This window comes from Morchella sextelata, assembly GCF_020137385.1.
Source record: "Morchella sextelata strain SCLS chromosome Unknown scls_24, whole genome shotgun sequence".
Classification (NCBI taxonomy): Eukaryota; Fungi; Ascomycota; class Pezizomycetes; order Pezizales; family Morchellaceae; genus Morchella; species Morchella sextelata.
The window spans coordinates 686,479-705,296 of NW_025408639.1; the positions used below are offsets into that span (position 1 = coordinate 686,479).

The 18,818-nt window shown below is 49.1% G+C and overlaps 5 protein-coding genes across 5 annotated transcripts; 4 read left to right on the forward strand and 1 right to left on the reverse strand.

The window, feature by feature from the left end:
* Window positions 1–3,743: 3,743 nt before the first annotated feature.
* Window positions 3,744–6,048, forward strand: H6S33_007736 (uncharacterized protein; the record flags this gene model as incomplete). The annotated part of the gene is made up of 2 exons (XM_044839081.1): window positions 3,744–5,672; window positions 5,725–6,048. 2 exons carry the CDS (start codon window positions 3,744–3,746, stop codon window positions 6,046–6,048), a joined length of 2,253 nt encoding a protein of 750 aa, XP_044688609.1.
* A 3,479-nt stretch (window positions 6,049–9,527) lies between these two features.
* On the forward strand, window positions 9,528–10,254 carry H6S33_007737 (uncharacterized protein; the record flags this gene model as incomplete). The annotated part of the gene is made up of 2 exons (XM_044839083.1): window positions 9,528–9,845; window positions 10,090–10,254. The coding sequence occupies 2 exons, from the start codon at window positions 9,528–9,530 to the stop codon at window positions 10,252–10,254; spliced, it is 483 nt and encodes a 160-aa protein (XP_044688610.1).
* A 651-nt stretch (window positions 10,255–10,905) lies between these two features.
* On the reverse strand, window positions 10,906–11,985 carry H6S33_007738 (uncharacterized protein; the record flags this gene model as incomplete). The annotated part of the gene is made up of 4 exons (XM_044839084.1): window positions 10,906–11,369; window positions 11,444–11,617; window positions 11,702–11,726; window positions 11,953–11,985. The coding sequence occupies 4 exons, from the start codon at window positions 11,983–11,985 to the stop codon at window positions 10,906–10,908; spliced, it is 696 nt and encodes a 231-aa protein (XP_044688611.1).
* Window positions 11,986–14,922: 2,937 nt separating this feature from the next.
* Window positions 14,923–18,131, forward strand: H6S33_007739 (uncharacterized protein; the record flags this gene model as incomplete). Its single annotated transcript, XM_044839085.1, has 4 exons — window positions 14,923–14,933; window positions 14,998–15,270; window positions 15,323–16,870; window positions 16,922–18,131. The coding sequence occupies 4 exons, from the start codon at window positions 14,923–14,925 to the stop codon at window positions 18,129–18,131; spliced, it is 3,042 nt and encodes a 1,013-aa protein (XP_044688612.1).
* A 260-nt stretch (window positions 18,132–18,391) lies between these two features.
* On the forward strand, window positions 18,392–18,787 carry H6S33_007740 (uncharacterized protein; the record flags this gene model as incomplete). The annotated part of the gene is made up of 1 exon (XM_044839086.1): window positions 18,392–18,787. One exon carries the CDS (start codon window positions 18,392–18,394, stop codon window positions 18,785–18,787), a length of 396 nt encoding a protein of 131 aa, XP_044688613.1.
* Window positions 18,788–18,818: the final 31 nt, after the last annotated feature.

Here is an 18,818-nt window from a genome sequence, read left to right on the forward strand (position 1 = left end):
CCTCACCCCCCCCCCCCCAAAACCATCTCATCAAGATCTGTCTTATTTTCAGTTTTCCAAGGCGAAATCTTGTGTTGAGATGGGTAAGAGTATGCGTATGCGGCTGATGGCTGATGGGGCGTCTCGCAGTGACCAACGGCTGCCATTTGCTCACTATCTTTCATATGTGTGTCACCCCTGCAATCAACCCTGAACTGAAGAGTGTGGTGTAGGGTACAGTAGAGTAAGGGTAGGGTAGAGTACGCAGCAGCAACAGCAGCAAGCAAGCAAAGCAGGCAGCGAAAAGTAGCTGGGAAAGTGAGGCAGGCAATAGTAGGTTTTTGTGCTACGGGCAGCCGCGGAGGATTCCTTGAACAAAAACCCCACGCCCACACTAAAAGAGGTGACTCCATATGTAGCTCCAGGGATTTCCCATACGGATGGTGATTGCTCCGGAAACGGGCGACAGACGACATTAGATATTCTCAAGACGACCGACTCTTGCGATTGATCAGGACAATTCGAATTCAAACCCTTCAGCTCATTGCTTCAGCGAACTTTCTTTCCTTCTCCGCCTCTATCATCGCCTAACGCCCCTACCGGGTTGCCTCCTTGAGCGCAAGCACCTATTCCTTTGTGGAAATCGAAGTCGCAAAAGTAGAAAATGCGTATTCCTCTGTTCCGTGATTGGGCGAGATGTCAATGATTTACGCTTTCGATATCCTGTGCCTTTCTGGCTAGCGATGAGGAAGGGTAAGGTCGAAAAGCAAAAAAAAGAAAAGAAGGGGGAAAAAAAAGGGACCGAAATGAAATAGCCATCCAACCAGAGAAATTTAAAAATACTTAGGGAAAAGAGTATGTATGTAGGTAATTTTTCCGGATTCAGGCCGGCTCGATGAGCCCGTTTTTAGACCCATATCGGAGTGTGCATTCTCTATCACGACGACGGCCATCCTACTGCTTCCGCGAAACGGCGGGAGGCCATTGTGCGCAGTAGAAACAACAGACGCATTGACCTCTCATAGAGCAGCCTATGCACGCCTCCTTCGTACTCCTACGGTGCAGCATGTTCTACTTCTAGGGCCCAGGTGAAAGAGACTGAAACCGAAATTTACTGTTACCAGAAGATTTTCAATCTGTAACCGCAACCGCTACCGCTACCGCAGAGGTACAGGCATCAGGAATTCCAGGGAACCAATCAGGACCAAAGCGGCCATCAGATAGGGAAATGGCACGGTTATGAGCATTATGAAAATAGCGAGATTTGAATTGAGTGAGAATGAGAGAGCGAAATAGAGAGACACATGGGGCCACCACCATTAAAAAAAAAAACTCGTGGGAAAAAGATAAAGCGCTTCTGGCATGTGTCTCACCTGCGCATCGACTGCCTGCATGCAGTAGGCTTTCCTTGGAAGCAAGATTGAAGGGCGAGGTGGTGTGGTAGGTAGGGGAAGGCGATGATCTTTTCGCCTGGCTCAGAACAATTGCAAAGCAAGTGTGGCTGGCGACAGGCGAGGTTGAGATGTGAATTGAGAGGAACGGAAAGAAAGAAAAAAAGACACACACACAACACAACGACCGTTTACATGGATACGGCACATATGATCCTTGCTGTAACTCTCTTACCCTCCATCTCGAATTGCCATACACAGGGGAATAGGGAATTTAGATAATAATTTCTCTCTTCAGTCCATCGCGTAGCTGGGCTCAAAGGAAATTTTGAAAGTGTGGGTGGGGGAGATATGAATTTGAAGGAAAGATACGGAAACGGATATGACGGTAGGTACACTACCTAGTTAGCGGAAGCAAAGGGGGCAAAGGGGCAGACAGGCGTGTGGGTGGGGCTTGTTTTTTTTTTTTTTTTTTACACATGCTGTCACTCAGGTTGGATCTGGCGAACCGGTATTGAGATAATTTCATTCCAGTTCTAAGAAGCTTGGTCTTGAATCTCGGGATTGAAGCCAGATTGCGCTCGACGGTAATAAAGTTTAGGGCAGAGAGTTTTTTTTTGGTGGGCATGTCTAAGGTACGACGTAAAGCATGTTATATCTCAAGACAAAGAGAAGGACCGGGATGATTGGGAGGGAAAGGGGGGGGGGGGTTGTAGCGGAGGAGGAGAGCCAAGACGAAACGACAATAGTAATAATAGACCATGAATATCATTAGTAGTTTCAAACAAGCAGCTAGATAGAAGTAGGAGAATACTGATACAAAATTAGGGAAGTGTTGGGAACACAGCAGATCAGTGAGCGACGACGGCGGCGACGTTCCTCGTTGAGAGTGGAGCTAGAGCAGCCAGCAACTTACTGGCAACGTGGATTTACTGCTGGGGGAGGGATTTGGATTGGGTTTTGGGGGGGTGGCCGTAAGTGAGTGGTGTGGGAGGTTGTAAGGTCTGGGTAAGGTAGTAAGGTATGGTGTGGGCTGTCCAAGAAAGCTACATACGGTCTCTGATGCACAGTAAAGTAAGAAGCAGGACAACCACACATCCATCAACAACAGCAGCAGCAAGCAGCAAGAAGCAGAGCCAGCTGTAAATGGCGAGGGAGGCTTACCCATCCGTGTCCGGGGCCATGCTGCTCCCATCATGAACCGCGGCGAACGGCCCTTTTCTTTCTTTTTCTTTCCTTTTTTATATCCCTACTTTAGGTATTTTTGATACCATTTTTTCTTTTCTTTCCTCTTTGGAATTCTACTCGCCTGAGTTTCCCTTTTCTTTAGGGACTTTCTATCTGCTCTTCCTTCCTTCCTTGTATCTATTATTCTACCTATTCTCGTTTCTTGTCCCCCTCCAAAACAAGAGAGAACGAGGTAGAAAGTCCTATCTATCTTAGCCTCTCTCTCTTTCTGTGTGTATTCTATCCTGGCCAATTCTCTCCCGCCCACACCCCTGCCCTGCCTACCTGGTCGTCCCTAGTCTTCCCAGTCCTTCCTTGCCTTGCCATACCTTACCCACCCATAACTACAATACTGTATCTCTCTCCCGTGAAAGGCCCTAGCTCGCCAACTACATATCCTCTGGTCCTCCCCTCCAATTGCTCTGCTCTCCAGTTTCTCTGTGCAGAGCCCCCAAAAGAGTGATCCCATTATCTCTCTCCCACCCCCCCCCCTCTTCTCTCACCCTCCATTATCAAAATATATCCGCCACTTCTCCCACCTCTCCTCCCTCCCAAAATCCCGTTCAACTAAAACTGAACGGTCTCAAAGTCGTGACGATTTACTTCACCACGACCTGTTCCTCTCATCGGAGTGTGCATCTCATCTACCTAGATACGTAGATTTTCCGTGAGCCATAGTAGGCCCGGAATCTCGATCGCTCTCGGATTTGATATCGCCTCCCTTCCGGCAGTCGACGCCGGCTTGCATCATCAGTGCGTGAGTACTTACTTCGATCCAGCCAGTTGTTTTATATCACCCTCCTTCATGTACCCAATTATCCACTCACATTTCCCCGCAGTTGTCATTGCTGGCCGTGCGCTGACTATAGACTGAGAGAGTTGCGTTCAGGCTTATAACTTCTAATATTTCCCTGTTCAAGAGTTTTTTTCTTTTTTTTCTCTCTCTCATAATTTTTTCTCCCCCATAAAAAAACGGTCTCGCCCTTTTTATTGTCTACGACAATACAGTCCAGACGAAACTTCTCGACGAATTTCCTGGCAACCCACCTACACTACTACATATACCTCGAGTCCCCCCTCATCCTCACGGACTACTAGTACCATATATCCCTTCAACTAGGAAAGGTTCATACAACAGTTGTACGAATGCCATACACACCCCCCAGCCAGTCTCCCTGCACCTCCCCCATCGCCAGCAGGTCCTCTTCGATATCAATCCACGATGTCACCTCATCATCATCATACACCACAACAACGACCCTGTTGAACTCAAGTAACCCTCCAAAGTCAGCTACATACCTACACAAGCACCAGCACCGACGGACTCCTCAGATGAATGCCACATTAGGTTCACCTCCTCCTTCAAACGGGCACCCAGAAAGGTCAACACTACACCACAGGAACGTCAACTCCCGAACCGCCAACAGCATTCACCAGACACCGCCGCCAATAGACAACGGTCTATTGATTCCTACAGGAGCTGTCTTGTCACCTCCAGATTCTTCTCAGAACTCAAGCGATGAGGACGATGTCATGGGCCGTGGTAAGAGGAGAGGTCGCAACCTTGGAAACCTTGAGGAGCAGCTGAAGGAGGCAATCAAGAACATCCCTCAACGACGGGCACCGTCACCGGATTCTTCAATAAAGCCAATGTCACCTTCAGACGGGGAGAGCAAGCGTGGAAGACACCAGAGGTCGATCTCGGAGTCGACATTACTGAACGATTACGGTCTCAGACCGGACTCAAACAGTGATAGCGATTACGAGGACGATGGCTACCGGATGGCACCACCCATGGTACGTAAGAAGAGCGGCGAAGTTGTCAAGTCGTCACTGAAAACGCCAAACCGATCACGGCCAGTATCTATGCCATCGACCCCGACCTTCCCTAAGGCTGTGCATTTCGATGCTCACCTTGAGCACGTCAGGCATTTCTTACACCAGGAGAAGCCTTCGGCTGTCAGTGCTGGATCATCACCAGTAGAATCCTTTGATGGCGAAAGAGAATTCCCATTTCCTCACGAGGAGGCTTTCCGATCTCGGGAACCGCCTTTTGAGTGGGAGATTAACCTACCAAACTTCCCTAAGGATATGGATGCACGAAAGAACCTGCCTGTCAGAGTGGAGAGAGTATGCCTATCCAACGATAACAAGAACCTGATCGGTACGGTGGCTGTCAACAACATGTCCTTTCAGAAGTCTGTCGTCGTTCGGTTTACTTTAGATCATTGGGAGACAGTTTCGGAGGTTATTGCGGAGTTCAACAGTGACGTCAGGAAGAAGAAAAGGGAGGAAGGTGTCGACCGATTCATCTTCAACATCAAACTTGTTGATCAGGTCAACTTGGAACGCAAGCTTCTATTATTCTGTGTGCGGTATAACGTTGCCGGCCAAGAATTTTGGGACAACAACAATGGCATTAACTTCCAGGTCAACTTTAGCAAGAAGGCAAAGCCCCAAAATGGAAAGAACGGTGGTGCCAGAGTCGCCCTGCCTCGGTCCAAGCCCTCGAACGCCCCTCGACCCAAGTCGATGCCCAACTTTGACGAGCTTGAAGGCTATGATGGTTCTTTCTTCTCGAAGGATTCAGATGACACTCCGATTCCCCTACTTCCAAAGAAGTCACTTGAAAGCATTACCGATACCACTGAGTCGCTAGCACGTCGAGCAAATCCGTCTGGCAACGCTTTCGGTAACCGTTATGACTTTGGTGCTTCTTTGAACGCCGCTATCAAGGCCGCCAATCTGGTCGTCGGTCCTAAGCGGAGTGGGTTGGGAATCAAGACTGAGAAGTCTGATAAGAACTCACAAGAGAGCCCATACTTCAAGTTTGGAAGTGCCGTCCTTGAGGTTACCGAGCCCAGAGTTCCGGAAGCCCGCATCGCGAAGACTCCCGTTGTTGCAGCTCGTGCCCTGAGGAATGCATCACCCGATAAGAATACCTCGACTCCAATCGAGAGCCCAACCACTGTCGGGGCCGGTGCACCTGAGGTGTTTCAGCCGAGCGCATTTGTTGGAGAGAAGCCTTCAATTGAGTCATCATCATATCGCGAGCTTCTTGACAACTACTGTTTCGTAAGTATTACCGATAAAAATCTTAACCTTCGTCACACTAATAGATTTTTAGTTTGGATCAGCAAAGGCATCACCGCAGATGTCAGATAGTGAGGTTGGGGAAAAAAAGTCTCAGGATTCGGCACCGGGAAACCAGAGCCTTTTCTCTGGGGCCATCTTTAGTACTACAGCGGAGCCAAGGATCGTGAAGGAGTCTGATCTAAACCCCAGATATACACCCTCTCCTTTGGAAGGCTCGCCAGCCAGTTCGTTTTTGAGGACTTCATCAGGTACCGCGTCTCCGATACCATTGAACTATGCGGGATATCACCATCGCAGGAGAGCTTCCGGAGCATTCAGATTTGATGCTCAGCAAGCACCTACTGCTATTTGTTGAATATGTCGTTGACCAACCGGGTGGAACTAAAAAGGGACGGGGAGCTAAATTCACTTGAGTTTCATTTCAACTTGGATGGAGGACGATATTCGGATTTCTTTATTTGGTTTGGGTACAGGTTGAGGATTGAGGGGGGGGTATTGGCATCGCACGAAGGATAGTGGATTTTTTTTATCCGCCAGACCTGGACCGACTTTGGCGGACCATTCTGCGCACAAAAGGGATACATGGACGGTTATTGGGAGTGAGAAGGATGCGAATTCTTTATGGCTCATGGGACTATACACTCGCAAGGCGTTAAATCGCTCGAGATCTTTTTTCTTTTTTCCTTTTTCCTTTTGCATTATTTCTCTTTGGTGTTGACTGTTTGGCTTCTGATTCACGCAGTGTTTTTTATTCTCTTCTACTTTTGCTCTCATCTTCGGGTGACGGAAACATTCGATGACTTACGAATTCCTGTCAGGAAGAAGAAGGGGCTTTGTGTTTCTAGTATCTTTTTTCCTTTTATCTTTTTCGTTCTCATTTTTGCGTGGGCACTTTAGGATTTTGTTTTTTTGTTTTCAGCGGTCGCAGGATTTCTGGACTTAGCATTGCTCGAGCGTTCGAAAAATGGGAGCCGTTTTAATGCGGCATTGGGGCAGGATACTTATCTTCGCACCTTCACTTTTAACCCCTCCAACTTTCATTTGTCAGTTCATACTCCGTTTGTTTCATTACTGGGGGGGGGGTTCCGCCAAAGTTGTTTTATCATTAGAGCGTGCGTTTGATTGCGTTCTATTAACTCTTGCTTGTTTATGTTGTCTATGCTTGCTTATGCTTTACGTGTTTTTGCGATTGCTTTCTTTGTTCTTGTTTCCTATGGGCTCTCCTTTCTCTATCGGGGATTCGGGTTCTTTTTTTTCTTTCTCTTAGTTTTTAGCTGGTTGAATGGGGGTTGGGAATTGGGAGGGGGTGGGGTTGGGTGGGGAAACAAAAAAATGAGAACACCAGGTTTTTTTTTGTCTTGTCACTTCAAATTGGCACGGGTTTTTTCCTATAACGGTTTCAAATGGGATTCTTATCGATTTAAGGCATAACTACATACATATTCTTTGGCGAATAAAATACTCACATAACCGTTACTATTTTGTGAATATATCACGGTAAAGGAAAAGGAGTCTAGTGTGTTTATGCCGGCTGCGCTCGTAATTCCGGGCAACCCCCTTCTTAATATCTTCATGTTCCTTTTCACTGAAGGAGATGTTTCGCCCGACAGGCTGGGTAAATTGGTGAGGAGAGTGGTTGAGGGTGAGATCGAGGGAAGCAGTGATGGCGTGAGGATTTCAAGGCGGCGGATAAGATGAACTGATTGATTTCGCTGGGCAGTACAGTGGCACCACACCAAAGCGTTATAATAGCGAAGGAATGAAAGATTTATGAATGACTGAACAGAGCATACTTGCTAGGCCAAAGCAGCTGCAAGTATGTAGTAACTAATATTCAGTGACTGAATCGTTCTGTTAGAATACCTCAAACATTACGAGCACCTTTTTCTGGTTACAGCAACATGGCTACATGAGTAGACATAGCAACAGTAATCGCCAGTACTACAATCGGGTGATGCGTGACGAATATCGATTCTGTTTTGTTTGTCGGGTATCTCTATCAAGGGCCAGGGATGATGGGTGCCCAGAACAGACAACACTGCAAGTTATGATACTCGATTCCGCCTTGGTTTCATTCTGCACTTTGGAGATCCAGCTAGACATGCTGCTGGGCCCTTCAAGGTACTGGGGTAAGCAAGTATGTACTAGTATCTTCCTGACGTTTTTGAACTGGGCCATTATTGCATACACCCAAAATCATGAGCTTGGCGTATTTTTGCATGGCATGCAATATCAGTCGCGTCCACAAACGTCAGGAAAATACGAGTAGTAATCTCGCTTGCTTGCCATCCTCCTTTTCTCACTCGCACTTTCACCACTTACGCCATTTGCGGGGAAGGCATTTGGGGGGGGGGGGGGGGGGGGAGGGACCGGCGAGCAAGATTTCGACGGGGCAGTCGCACAGTTAGCCCGTTTGGTTTTTATTCGCCTTTTGGTGTCTACATAGCCTAGCATGTCAGTCAGTCAATCAGTCAGGTTTCAGCTGTCGTGTTTTTCCGTGCGTTAGTTGGTAGGGGTCTAGATTGGAGGGGGGTGTTAGTTGGTGGTGGTGGTGGTAGTAGTTAATGGTGGGTGTGGATAATAGTAATAGTAGAGGTTGGTATAGATTGTACGTCTTATTATTATTACTGCTATCCTAATATTAATTATATATACCGGGAGAGACGCAGAATGGGGTGGCGGGTTAGTTAAGTGGTTGATTTGCGTGGTTGATTGACTGGTTGATTGACAGATCCACTCAAGGTTCGGTATGCAGATGGAGGTGAGAAGTAGGTACATATTTGCTTAGGTAGGCTATTACTACTAGTAGGGTGAGTGATGTAGGTGTGTACCACCGGTATGTAGAGAACAAGAAAAGGAAACAGAAGACTTACGGTACATGGCATTCGCATTAGCATCGGCATTAGCTTCGACATATGCTAAAGTATACTTTTTAGCATACTCGTACTGCACAGTGCAGTGCAGTGCAACTGAACTGTAGAGTAAAGTAGGGCATACGAGTACATTTATGTAAGTACTCTTTTTTGTCTAGAAATATGAGAGTTATGCTACAGTATCCTACTCACAGTATTGCACTCTACGCCCCTTTGAATTTTTCCATGTCACTCATCCATGTAGGACGTATGTAGGTATGGCATATGCACGCTATCTAGTATTTCATTTCGTCCCAGTGGATCCTCTCTTTGAGTTACGGTGTATATTAGTTACCTACATGTAGTTTCCCCGACCACGGGGTCCTTCCGTGTTGCCGTTGTATTAATTGTTTCTCCGACGCCGAGAGCGAGAAGGTCGAGTGTGAGCACACTGGCAGGGATGTAGAGTACTCGTATGTACCAGAGAGGAATAGTGTACTGCCCTGCTTCCCCTCGACCCCACCATGGTACGCACACACCACACCACACCACCACCACACAAACTCTCTCCAGTACCAGAAGTACCACAAGTACTACGAGTGTCTATCTACATACATGTAGATAGATTAACGATTGAGTGATTGTCTGACTGAGTGAGCACTGTACTGTAACCACACCTCTCCCAATTCATGCTCCTGAAGTGTGCATATGTGCGTAAGTGTATGTATAGTTGTAGGTACAGTGTGTGTATGTGTATGTATGTATGTGCGTGTCTGGCTTCGTGCACGGATTGGCTGGGAGAGCGATTGATTGAGGGGAGTGAGGGCTGCTGGAAGTATGTAGTCTGGTGGGAGGCCGAGGAAGTGGAAGGGTTTACCACCACCACCACCCATAATCACCACAACCGTAACTGTCGCCCACCCCTACCCTACCCACCACCCCTCAACTACAACCACCACACCCCTCCCTTATCACCTACGCCATGTTCCGCCGTCCCTCTTCTGCCACTGTCAGGAACTTTTCCTACGCACGGCCCTTGTTTAACAGCACACAACAGCAGCATCATCATCGACTTCAGCAACACCTTCTCCTCTCACTCAACAATCGGAATGTGGGAACAGGACCAGCCGGAATCTTAGCAAGAGAAGGGGCAGCATCCCCGCAATCCCCGCGTTCTTCCTCCTTCTCCACGACATCGGCGTCCAGATCTCCCGCTCTGGCCCCCCCGGATCATCTCGATCCAAAGGAGCTGCACATCTTCAATAAGCTCGTAACAGAATTGTCACCTTCCAGGCTAGAGGTGCGTAGGATATCAGATATTGGTTGATTTCCTGTCTCTCTCGCTCGCACAAAGCATACCGTACCATACCATCCCACACCACATTCATCATCATTCCACTCTCTGTGCAATTGCAATTGCATTGATACCGACTCACTCATACCCCATACCAACTTCACAATAACTCCCCACTCCCCTTATTCCCTTCCCTCCTCCCCAATACTAATTATCATTTACGTAAAACGTTAAGACCCCACTTATATAGGTTCAAGATGTTTCCGGCGGCTGCGGCTCAATGTATGCCATCGAGATCGCGTCGCGGAGTTTTAAGGGTCTACCCGTGGTAAAGCAGCATAGGCTGGTCCAGGAGGTCCTGAGTGAGGAAATCAAAGGATGGCATGGTGTTCAATTGAGGACCAAGGCCGAATAGTTTTCCGGCGAACCAGATGGACTCGGGCCCGTGCCTGGAGGAAAGGGAAAAAAAAAAAAAAAACATGTATATCTTATCTTTTCCGTACATAAAAAAAAAAAATTGGAATTGCTTTTTGTTATTTTATTTTTCTTATTCAGATACGGGGATGTGGTGTGAGGCTTAAAAAGCTTCTGGGTGCGGTCTGGTTGTGGATATTCGTTCCTTTTTTGGGATGTCTTGACCTGCCTGCCCCTTCTTGTTCTTTTCTGACGTTTCGATCTGCCTGGGCGAGGGTAACATGTGGTATGTAGGGCAGAAACTGAGATGAATAACCGCCTTGGGTCGAGCTCTTATCTCATGGTAGTAATACAAATTGGACTATCGCCCTGAAATAGTAACTGCGATGCACCACACCCACCAACTATTAAAACTCGTTTCCACTCCTTCTCGGGAACTTGTTTTTGTTTTTCCTTAAGACCTCATCTCGTTTCCCCGAGGTGGAAAATTAATTGTAAATCATTCTGAACATCAGAAGAGACGAGAGCAAAAAAATCAAGAAACCAAAAAACCAGAAGCAAAATCAGGGACGATAGCGATAGCGGTAACGATAACAGGCTTTTGCTACAAAAAAATACGCAAGACAAGAAGAAAGACCAGGCAGACAGAAAATCATTTCTTTTCCAACTGCGCTTTGATTTGCGCCACCTGCCGCTCCTTCTCCAGAAGTGTCTCCTTCGCCTTCTTGGTATGCTCCTGGACGACCTTGATACCCTCCGTCAGGCGATCCAGCTCGTTGGCCTCTGACTCCTCCGTGAACTCCCATCCCCTTCCATTTCGAGCCCGGGGCGGGATCAGTGCTGAGCCGCGGCTTGTTAGGAGGTCGTACATGGCCTCTGTCGGCTCGTTGAAGATAATCTCATCGTAGATGAAGGCCTGAACGGGCCTGCGCTGCGTCCTGGAAAGCTCGAGCTCGGCCTTGTCGCCGATGTATGGGTGCAGCTTGAGGAAGTGGAAGAGCGTTTGCGCCTTTTCCGTGCATTCCGGGACGAAGAAGATCTTGATCTGGATCTCGAACTCTCCCCAACCGGTTTCGGATACCTCGAAGGGTGGGGATTCGATCACTGGAGTGTATGCTGCTGTGTCAGCATAATTGCACGCAGATGAGGGATAAGGGAAAAGAAAAAGAGAGCGCTGGTGAACTACTGACTCCGGAGGGGATTGGCATAGGTGTCGTGAAGCTTGAACTGCACCTTTTTGATAAAGTGCGATATATCGTTCTCGCCGACGCCCCTGACGGAGACGGTCCATTGGTGCGTGTGGTCCGGCGGGAGGTTCGGCGGCTTCTTGTCCGGGTTCACGGGGGTTGCGATGGAGCCATAGACTGGTGGGAAATCACATGTATGTTAACGGGCCGGTCATGAGTAAAAGGTAACGCAAGGTTTATAGATCTTTATTGAGTATGTACCAAATGGGCGATAGATAGAGACCCCCTAAATTACATCTAAAGCTGCAGGGAAATTCCCCGCGCACAATCAGTGAGAATGTGTGCTTGCTTATGGGGCACGTATCGTATGAGGAGAGGGGAAGGGGGGGGGGGGAGCCGTGGGGGAGAGGGAGGGGAGGGGAGCCGTGGGGGAGAGGGGAGGGGAGGGGAAGTAAAGAAAAGAACAAAAGAAATCGAACCCGGCGACGAATATCTGAAAATCTAGAGGGTACCTTGACGCGCTTTGAGTTGGGAGCGGACGGCATCTTTGGCTACTGGCAGGGAGGGGGTATGAAGAGATCGTTGTGTTTCTGGCTGACCCAGATATCGATGGTGGTGAACGAGGGGCAGATAGGAGGTGAATTGGACGGGCTACGCGCAGTCACCGTAGGCACTTTACACGGTAGACGATGACCTGACGTTGGGGAGACGCGACTGCTGTGGCGCCGCGAATGTCTCATCCTTGGCGTAGTTCAAGTCCCGGTAGGGTAGCGAGTAGCTCTCCCGTATCATAGGTTATCACTCTGGTATCATGGAGCTCTCCAATTGGGTATATCTCATCACTCAGGAGGTCCCAGCCATCGATTACTCTCCACCCCGAGCTCTTTGCTCTTACTCTACCTGAAACCTGTCATCTATCACTCGACCCCTCCGCATATCTTCGGTGTTCAATTGTCTATCCCCCTCCCATAGCTAACTTGCGGTGGAGAAAACTACCTATGTAGAATACCCTACATGCTCTACATACACATACGTTACCTACATGAAGTCAATCAGCTACCTACTCTACGGGTTTGCTTCTGTGCACCACCACCTCACCCTACAGAAGCCTGGTCTTCTGGGGAATGTTCCTCTGCAGACGCCATCAAATTCAACAATTTGAAATGCACGGAAATCATGAAACACCTAGAGTAACAATGACGCGTGACTTACCCCCCTCCAAAAGCCCGTCCGGCGGCCTGAACAGAGCTTCCATGATCGACTGACAAAGTAGGTATCGTACTTGTACGCTGCTCCTACTGATGTACAACCAGCCCAAGTGATCAACTGGTAAATCGGCATCAACCAATTGAGCAGCCTCGCTTCGTCGTGTTCTAATTTCTTTGTGGGTAACCAACCAATGAAGAGATCTACAGCTCGACAACACTGGTCTACACAATCCGGTAACGTGCAGGCTGAGCATTCGAGTCTCGGCAAGCATTTAATCGGCCTAAGCGTTTGGTACGGTTGGATCGCGCATGGGCTCGTTGTTGTTCGAAAAACATCTAACCGAGACCTTCCGTGGATCCGAAGATCTTACATGGAGGTCCTGATTGATATTTCTGTGCACTGTGGTTGATCTCAGAAGGGGCCGTCGTCACCTCGTCATGATCCATGCGTGATGACGGGGAGCAGGAGCACCCGTATGTTTTTCCGGGAGGAAAAAAAAAGCCTTCAAACACGGAAAAATTTTGAGCTTCCGGTCCGGTTTTGAAGCTGAGCAGGGTCCAGGTTGACTCCAGATTTTTGTCGGGATGATCTACAAGTACCTAGTACCTTGTCCAATGTCAACGGGGATCCAATGCTTGCCACAACGATTGACGAGCGGCTTTGTGATACGGAACCATGATTAACAACAGCGTTGCCTACCACCCCCAGAAATTGCTCGAGAATTAAGGTACATAGTCAGGTTTAAAGTACCGCATTATGTAGAGCACTCTACACGCCGACGGACTGGGGGATTTCCCCGCCGGTCCGACCTGAATATCTTTCGCTGCGAACAAGCCTAACACTCTAGATATCAATCGAGGCAAAGATGGTGGCTCATTTTTTTTCCTTTTTCCGCTCTTTTTTTTTTTGTTACCTTACACTTTAATTGCTTGGGGAGGTATATATTTTATTGGTCCAGTTCGACATACTTATGTGGCCAAGCCTCAAGCTTCTACTGTTTCTATGCTTTTCAGCACATCAAAGCATCAGCACAGCCGTCGAATCATAGCAGACAACGTTTTTGTTCTTTTTTTTTTTTTTTTTACTTCACGTCATGCGAGTGACACGACGAGGAAAAGAGGCACTTGAGGGTACAGTACCTTATTTCATTAACGGAAATGCGTTAATTTGTCAGTCATTGGATTCCAGCGGCAGGAGAATGGGGTTCGTTCGATCATAGGAAGTCACGACTATCACCACTACCGCCAGTTTCCCCTAAGAGCGGCTCGCCTATTGTTTGGCTGGGATACGTGTAGAAATAAGGATTTCGAAGCAAGGTGGGGTGGGTTGTGCTGCTCCCGCACTGCAGGCAGAATCGACCCAATGCGTGCCGGTGTTGAAATCTTAATTCGATTGAAGCATGGTGGCAATTCTCTATCATAACTCGCTCCACCCAACCGAGTTCGGGATTCTAGCGCCAGTCATATCCCCACATATCCACTCGTTATTTGTAGATTTCTTGATGGTGGCGATCCATCCATATCCGCAGCAGCCATAAGCCCTGCTCCCCCTGGCCCTGGGAGGACCCTCAGCGTCGACCAACCCAACCCGTGCGCGCAGGTTTCCGGAACCTCAACATCATCAGCATCGCCATTCCCCGCCATCATCACCATCTCAATATCAGGGGATTGGGTGCTGTCTGTCTCCCCTCCCCCCACCTTTGCTTTCTCTTCTCTCCTTCATAGGTACTCTACAGCAGAGTTGTAGAGAGACAAACAGGCTATGCACTCGTGCTATTCGCTCAAACCCGTTTGCTTAGCTGTGTGTAAACCTGCTAAATCAATTCGTGTTGGGAAAGCAGTTCCCGAATTTTCCAACCCCGCAAGGCAACGCCGTGTACCCGTTTTCAGACTGCGTTTGATAGTCGTACCAGTGCCGCGAAAATGATCGTGAGATTTTGGATTTTCCCCTCTCTCACCCCTCTTCCGCCTCAAAGCAACGAGTTACATGAGGAAGTACGTAGGTAGATGCTTTTGGGGGTCCTACGAGTTCTGCATGACATCGTAGTGTTGAAGCCTAAGTAATCGTATCGTGGACATGGGTAATCGAGATAAAACGAAATACAATCGTGACTTCTTGGTAAGCAAGAGCAACTTCTGGGGAGGGGAAGGACTGCCTAGCCTCGGTCCCAGGCTCAGGTGGTGTGATTTATTTCGTGTGGCTGATAATGCCCGCTAGTCCTATTTTGACATCAAATTTCTATCACCACTTCTGAGCCTGGTGAATTTGCTGCCATGCCTACACCGTATATTTTTTACCCCCCAAAACCTCCTCCAAAATGACTGGATCGCGCTGAATATACAGCGCAGCCAAATCCCCGCTGTACCCAGCTCGCTGCGCACCCAAATCACCCAATTTGTCGTGCGAGCAATACCCCGCGCACTGCGCGAGCCACCACCCGCGCAGCGCAGGCAACCCATCCGCGCAGCGCAGGCAACCCATCCGCGCAGCGCAAGCAACCATCCGCGCAGCCAAATCCCCACTGCACCCAGCTCGCTGCGCACCCAAATCACCACTGCACCCAGCTCGCTGCGCACCCAAATCACCACTGCACCCAGCTCGCTGCGCACCCAAATCACCGAGTAAGTCGCCTAGGTGGCCTACATATATGCCAGCCCGACGTTCAGTACGGAGGGCCGCCTCCGGGCGCCCATTCATTCCTTCGCACTATCCTATATCCGCCAGCTCAACCACTCAACAGTCACCTATGCACAGTAATTATACCTCGCCGCCTCCGCCTCCTACCCTAGCTCAACGCTTATCTGCTGCGCGGAATATGGTGCGACAGTATGGTTTCGATGATATCCCCAATTGCCTATTAGCAGAACTTCAGTGTACAGATCCATCCGTGCTCGCGCGTTCCAAAGCTTACTTGCAGCGCGGTAGCATGGGCAAGCTTTTATGTGCTGCGCTCGTACACTCTTCTAATTCCATCAACACCCTCGCAAAGGATATTGATTTGCGTAATGCATGTGTGGATATCGTCGAGAACCTTGTGCACAGCGAAATGAGCGCCCTTATAGCTGCACCGCACATGCGCAAAAAGATGAATCAATTTACCCATGAATACATCAGCGGATTTTCACTCTCTGATATTGCAGTAGCGCAAAACAGCTTCGCTCCCACAGTCAAAAGGCTCGTTGATGCAATAATAGCGCCTAGCGCTCAAGACCCCGCGCGCACTCAAGACCCCGCGCGCGCTCAACACCCTCCCCGCGCTCAAGACCCCGCGCACGCTCAAGACCCCGCGCACGCTCAAGACCCCGCGCACGCTCAAGACCCCGCCTCCCCGCTGGGCAATCATTATCAACCCCACCAAGAAGACTCAGAAGATCTCCCTTCATTCATAGAGCTGGGAGTCGGTACGACTAGTACGCAGAAACCTGCGCCCACCAAGCGTTATGATATTGTCTCTACAGTTGCCATCAGCATTGCAGCTTATGGGCGCTCACAACGCGCCAATTCTCTTCAGGGCATGGTGGGCTATTATTTGAACGCCTCCGGCGCCGGTAAACGAGTGATAGAGGTCCTCCACTGCCTGGGAATCTCTGTCACTTATGAGGCTGTAAACCACGCACTGCGTGCTAATGCCTCTGCCCTGCGTGATATGCTACGCATCAAGGCTGCTGCCCACCCGTTCTTTGTTTCCTTCGACAACATGGTTTTCTACCAAAGGGTAAAGACTCATACTACTGGTAATCGTCAATATCAACAACACTACACTGCGGGGTATATTGCATTCCTGCAGGGCACCCCGCGCGCTGGGTTCCTCCCTCGCGCTGAAATGCTCAACCGTGATAGTGCCCGATTGATATCTGCGCGCGACGTAATGGTGGACTCAACAACCTTCCAATACACGCGCGACGCCGCGAAGGCCAACATATGGAATATACTCCACAAACATGCGCATGGTGCTATAGAGCTCAATATGCAGCGCAGAGGAAAAGATGGCACTATCATCAAGCCAGGTTACGAACCATTCATTGCCCCCGCACTGTTTCCATTGCCCTTGAAAAAATCTGACCTTCACACGATGCCCACCTTCCATAAGAATGAGGCCATAATCAGCGAGGTTATCGACATCATAAAATCAATTCTACAGGAGCTTGATATCACCGCCCACCAGCTTATGGACAAACTGATCCTCTTCAAGGGCGATTATATGACCGTGAGAAATATACTGTACGTGCGTACTTGGCACAACTCTGCATTCCCTAAGCTAACTTCCGCTAGGAAGGCTGTTTTTCGCAGGCAGGAAGATCAACCTGCGCACCAAATGGAATACGTGGAGCCCGTAATTGGTCTCTTTCATCTGCAAATGTGTATGCTGGGCACTATATTTAAGGCGCACTGGGGGAATGATGGTCGAGAGCCCACTAGTATCCTCCGGTTTGTTAAATTACTTCGAAAGCCCGCGATAAACACACCTAAACCCAAGGATTTCCGCGCATACGATCAATTCTTTCAACAAATACTTGAAGCGCATGTAATATCTCTTGCTGCCGAAACTCTCAACGCCGACACCGTCGAGTTGTTCAATCACCGCCTCCGCGCAGCCAACTGGCGTCTTGTAATAGAGGATATGGTTGATGCTATATTCCCAGTATGCGGGGGACTATCCGTCGTCAAGCGCAGGCGTTTCTGTGAGCGCGGCATTCCTGTTCCGCACCAATCCAGAGATATTCTATATGAAAATGCGATTTTACTACTGCAGCAAGGATTGGTGTACGCTGACTACGGTGCGGCGGTATGCGCGGGGGATCCCGGGCGCCTGGAGCACATCATTCGCCTCTGGACCACGCAATTACATGGTACCCAAAATATCAATTACCCGCGCGAGGTTATTCATTTGATTGCTTGCATGGAGAAAATATGGTCCCCAGAGATGAGAAATATATGGCGCCACAACTGCCTGGTTAATCCCTCTGGGCGCAGGGGGGCATGGGTGCCCGACGACCTATTTGGTGAGTATGTTGTGCGTGAGATCAAGGCTAGGATCCACCCAAGCAGCAATATTCACTCGGACCAACACCTTAGAGAAACAATATCTCGCCAAGTGATGTCGCTACACGCCAGTAAGGTTTCTATGGAGCGAGAATCGCGTGCGCACAGCTATGGGACGCACTCATCCTTGGTACGCAGCTCAACTGATGTGGCGAATATTGTGCGCGTACTCCTCGATGAAGCCATATGCAGAGACTCGATCCCCCGCGCGCTGGATAGTGTGAAGGAACAACCGCACTGGGAGGCAACAGATTTGATGGGCGCGGGAATAGCGCGCCTCGCAACTGGGGTGCCACTGCGCGAATATATGCAGCGTGCACGATTCAGCTGGCACCCTGGAAAGTCCTCATCAAACACGTCATCGCTGGATCTCGAAACCGAAGAAGATTTTGATACTGATATACTTGGCCCAGAAGCCGGGCTAGACGATCTCCTCTGACACATTGTACGCTGGTTTCTTTGTCTGATGGTTTAGTTCTTTGTCCCTGCGCGCAAGTTTCTTTGTCCCTACGCGCAGGTTTCTTTGTCCTTACGCGCAGGTTTCTTTGCGCGCAAGTTTCTTTGTCCCTGCGCGCGGGCTTCTCTGTGCGCAGGATTTCTTTGTTAGACTATGTAGACTGTTTCTTATAAATCCCAGACTTGAGCGCATACTCGAGGGACAAACTGGACCAATGCCCGACATGTAGCAGTGGACAAATTATGGCAGCCAATCTAAATCATCCTATACAGCATCCGGTCGATGTGGATTTTGCAGTCGGTCAGGCAGCGCTCAATACTGGGCGCCAGATACTCAACCAATTGATCGAGATTAGAGCCCATCTGTTCAATGCGGAGACGCGGCGAATCAACCGCGCAATATATATGAGCGGATCACGGGAGGTTTGGATACCCATGCGACATGTAGATGGCTCTAGCCCAGGGGCTACATTCCCGCGCAACCACGAGGAGTTGCTAGCCATGACTCCCCAGCAAATGGGCACCGTCTCAGCACATTATGGATTGACTCATATACCTTGGCTCAATTATGCGAGTGCGAATAATCCTACGTCGCGCAGACGAAAAATTCTGGCATTTCTTGGATGCCTCGACCTTTGAGAAAGAGCGCGGATATTTATGCGCGCTGTTC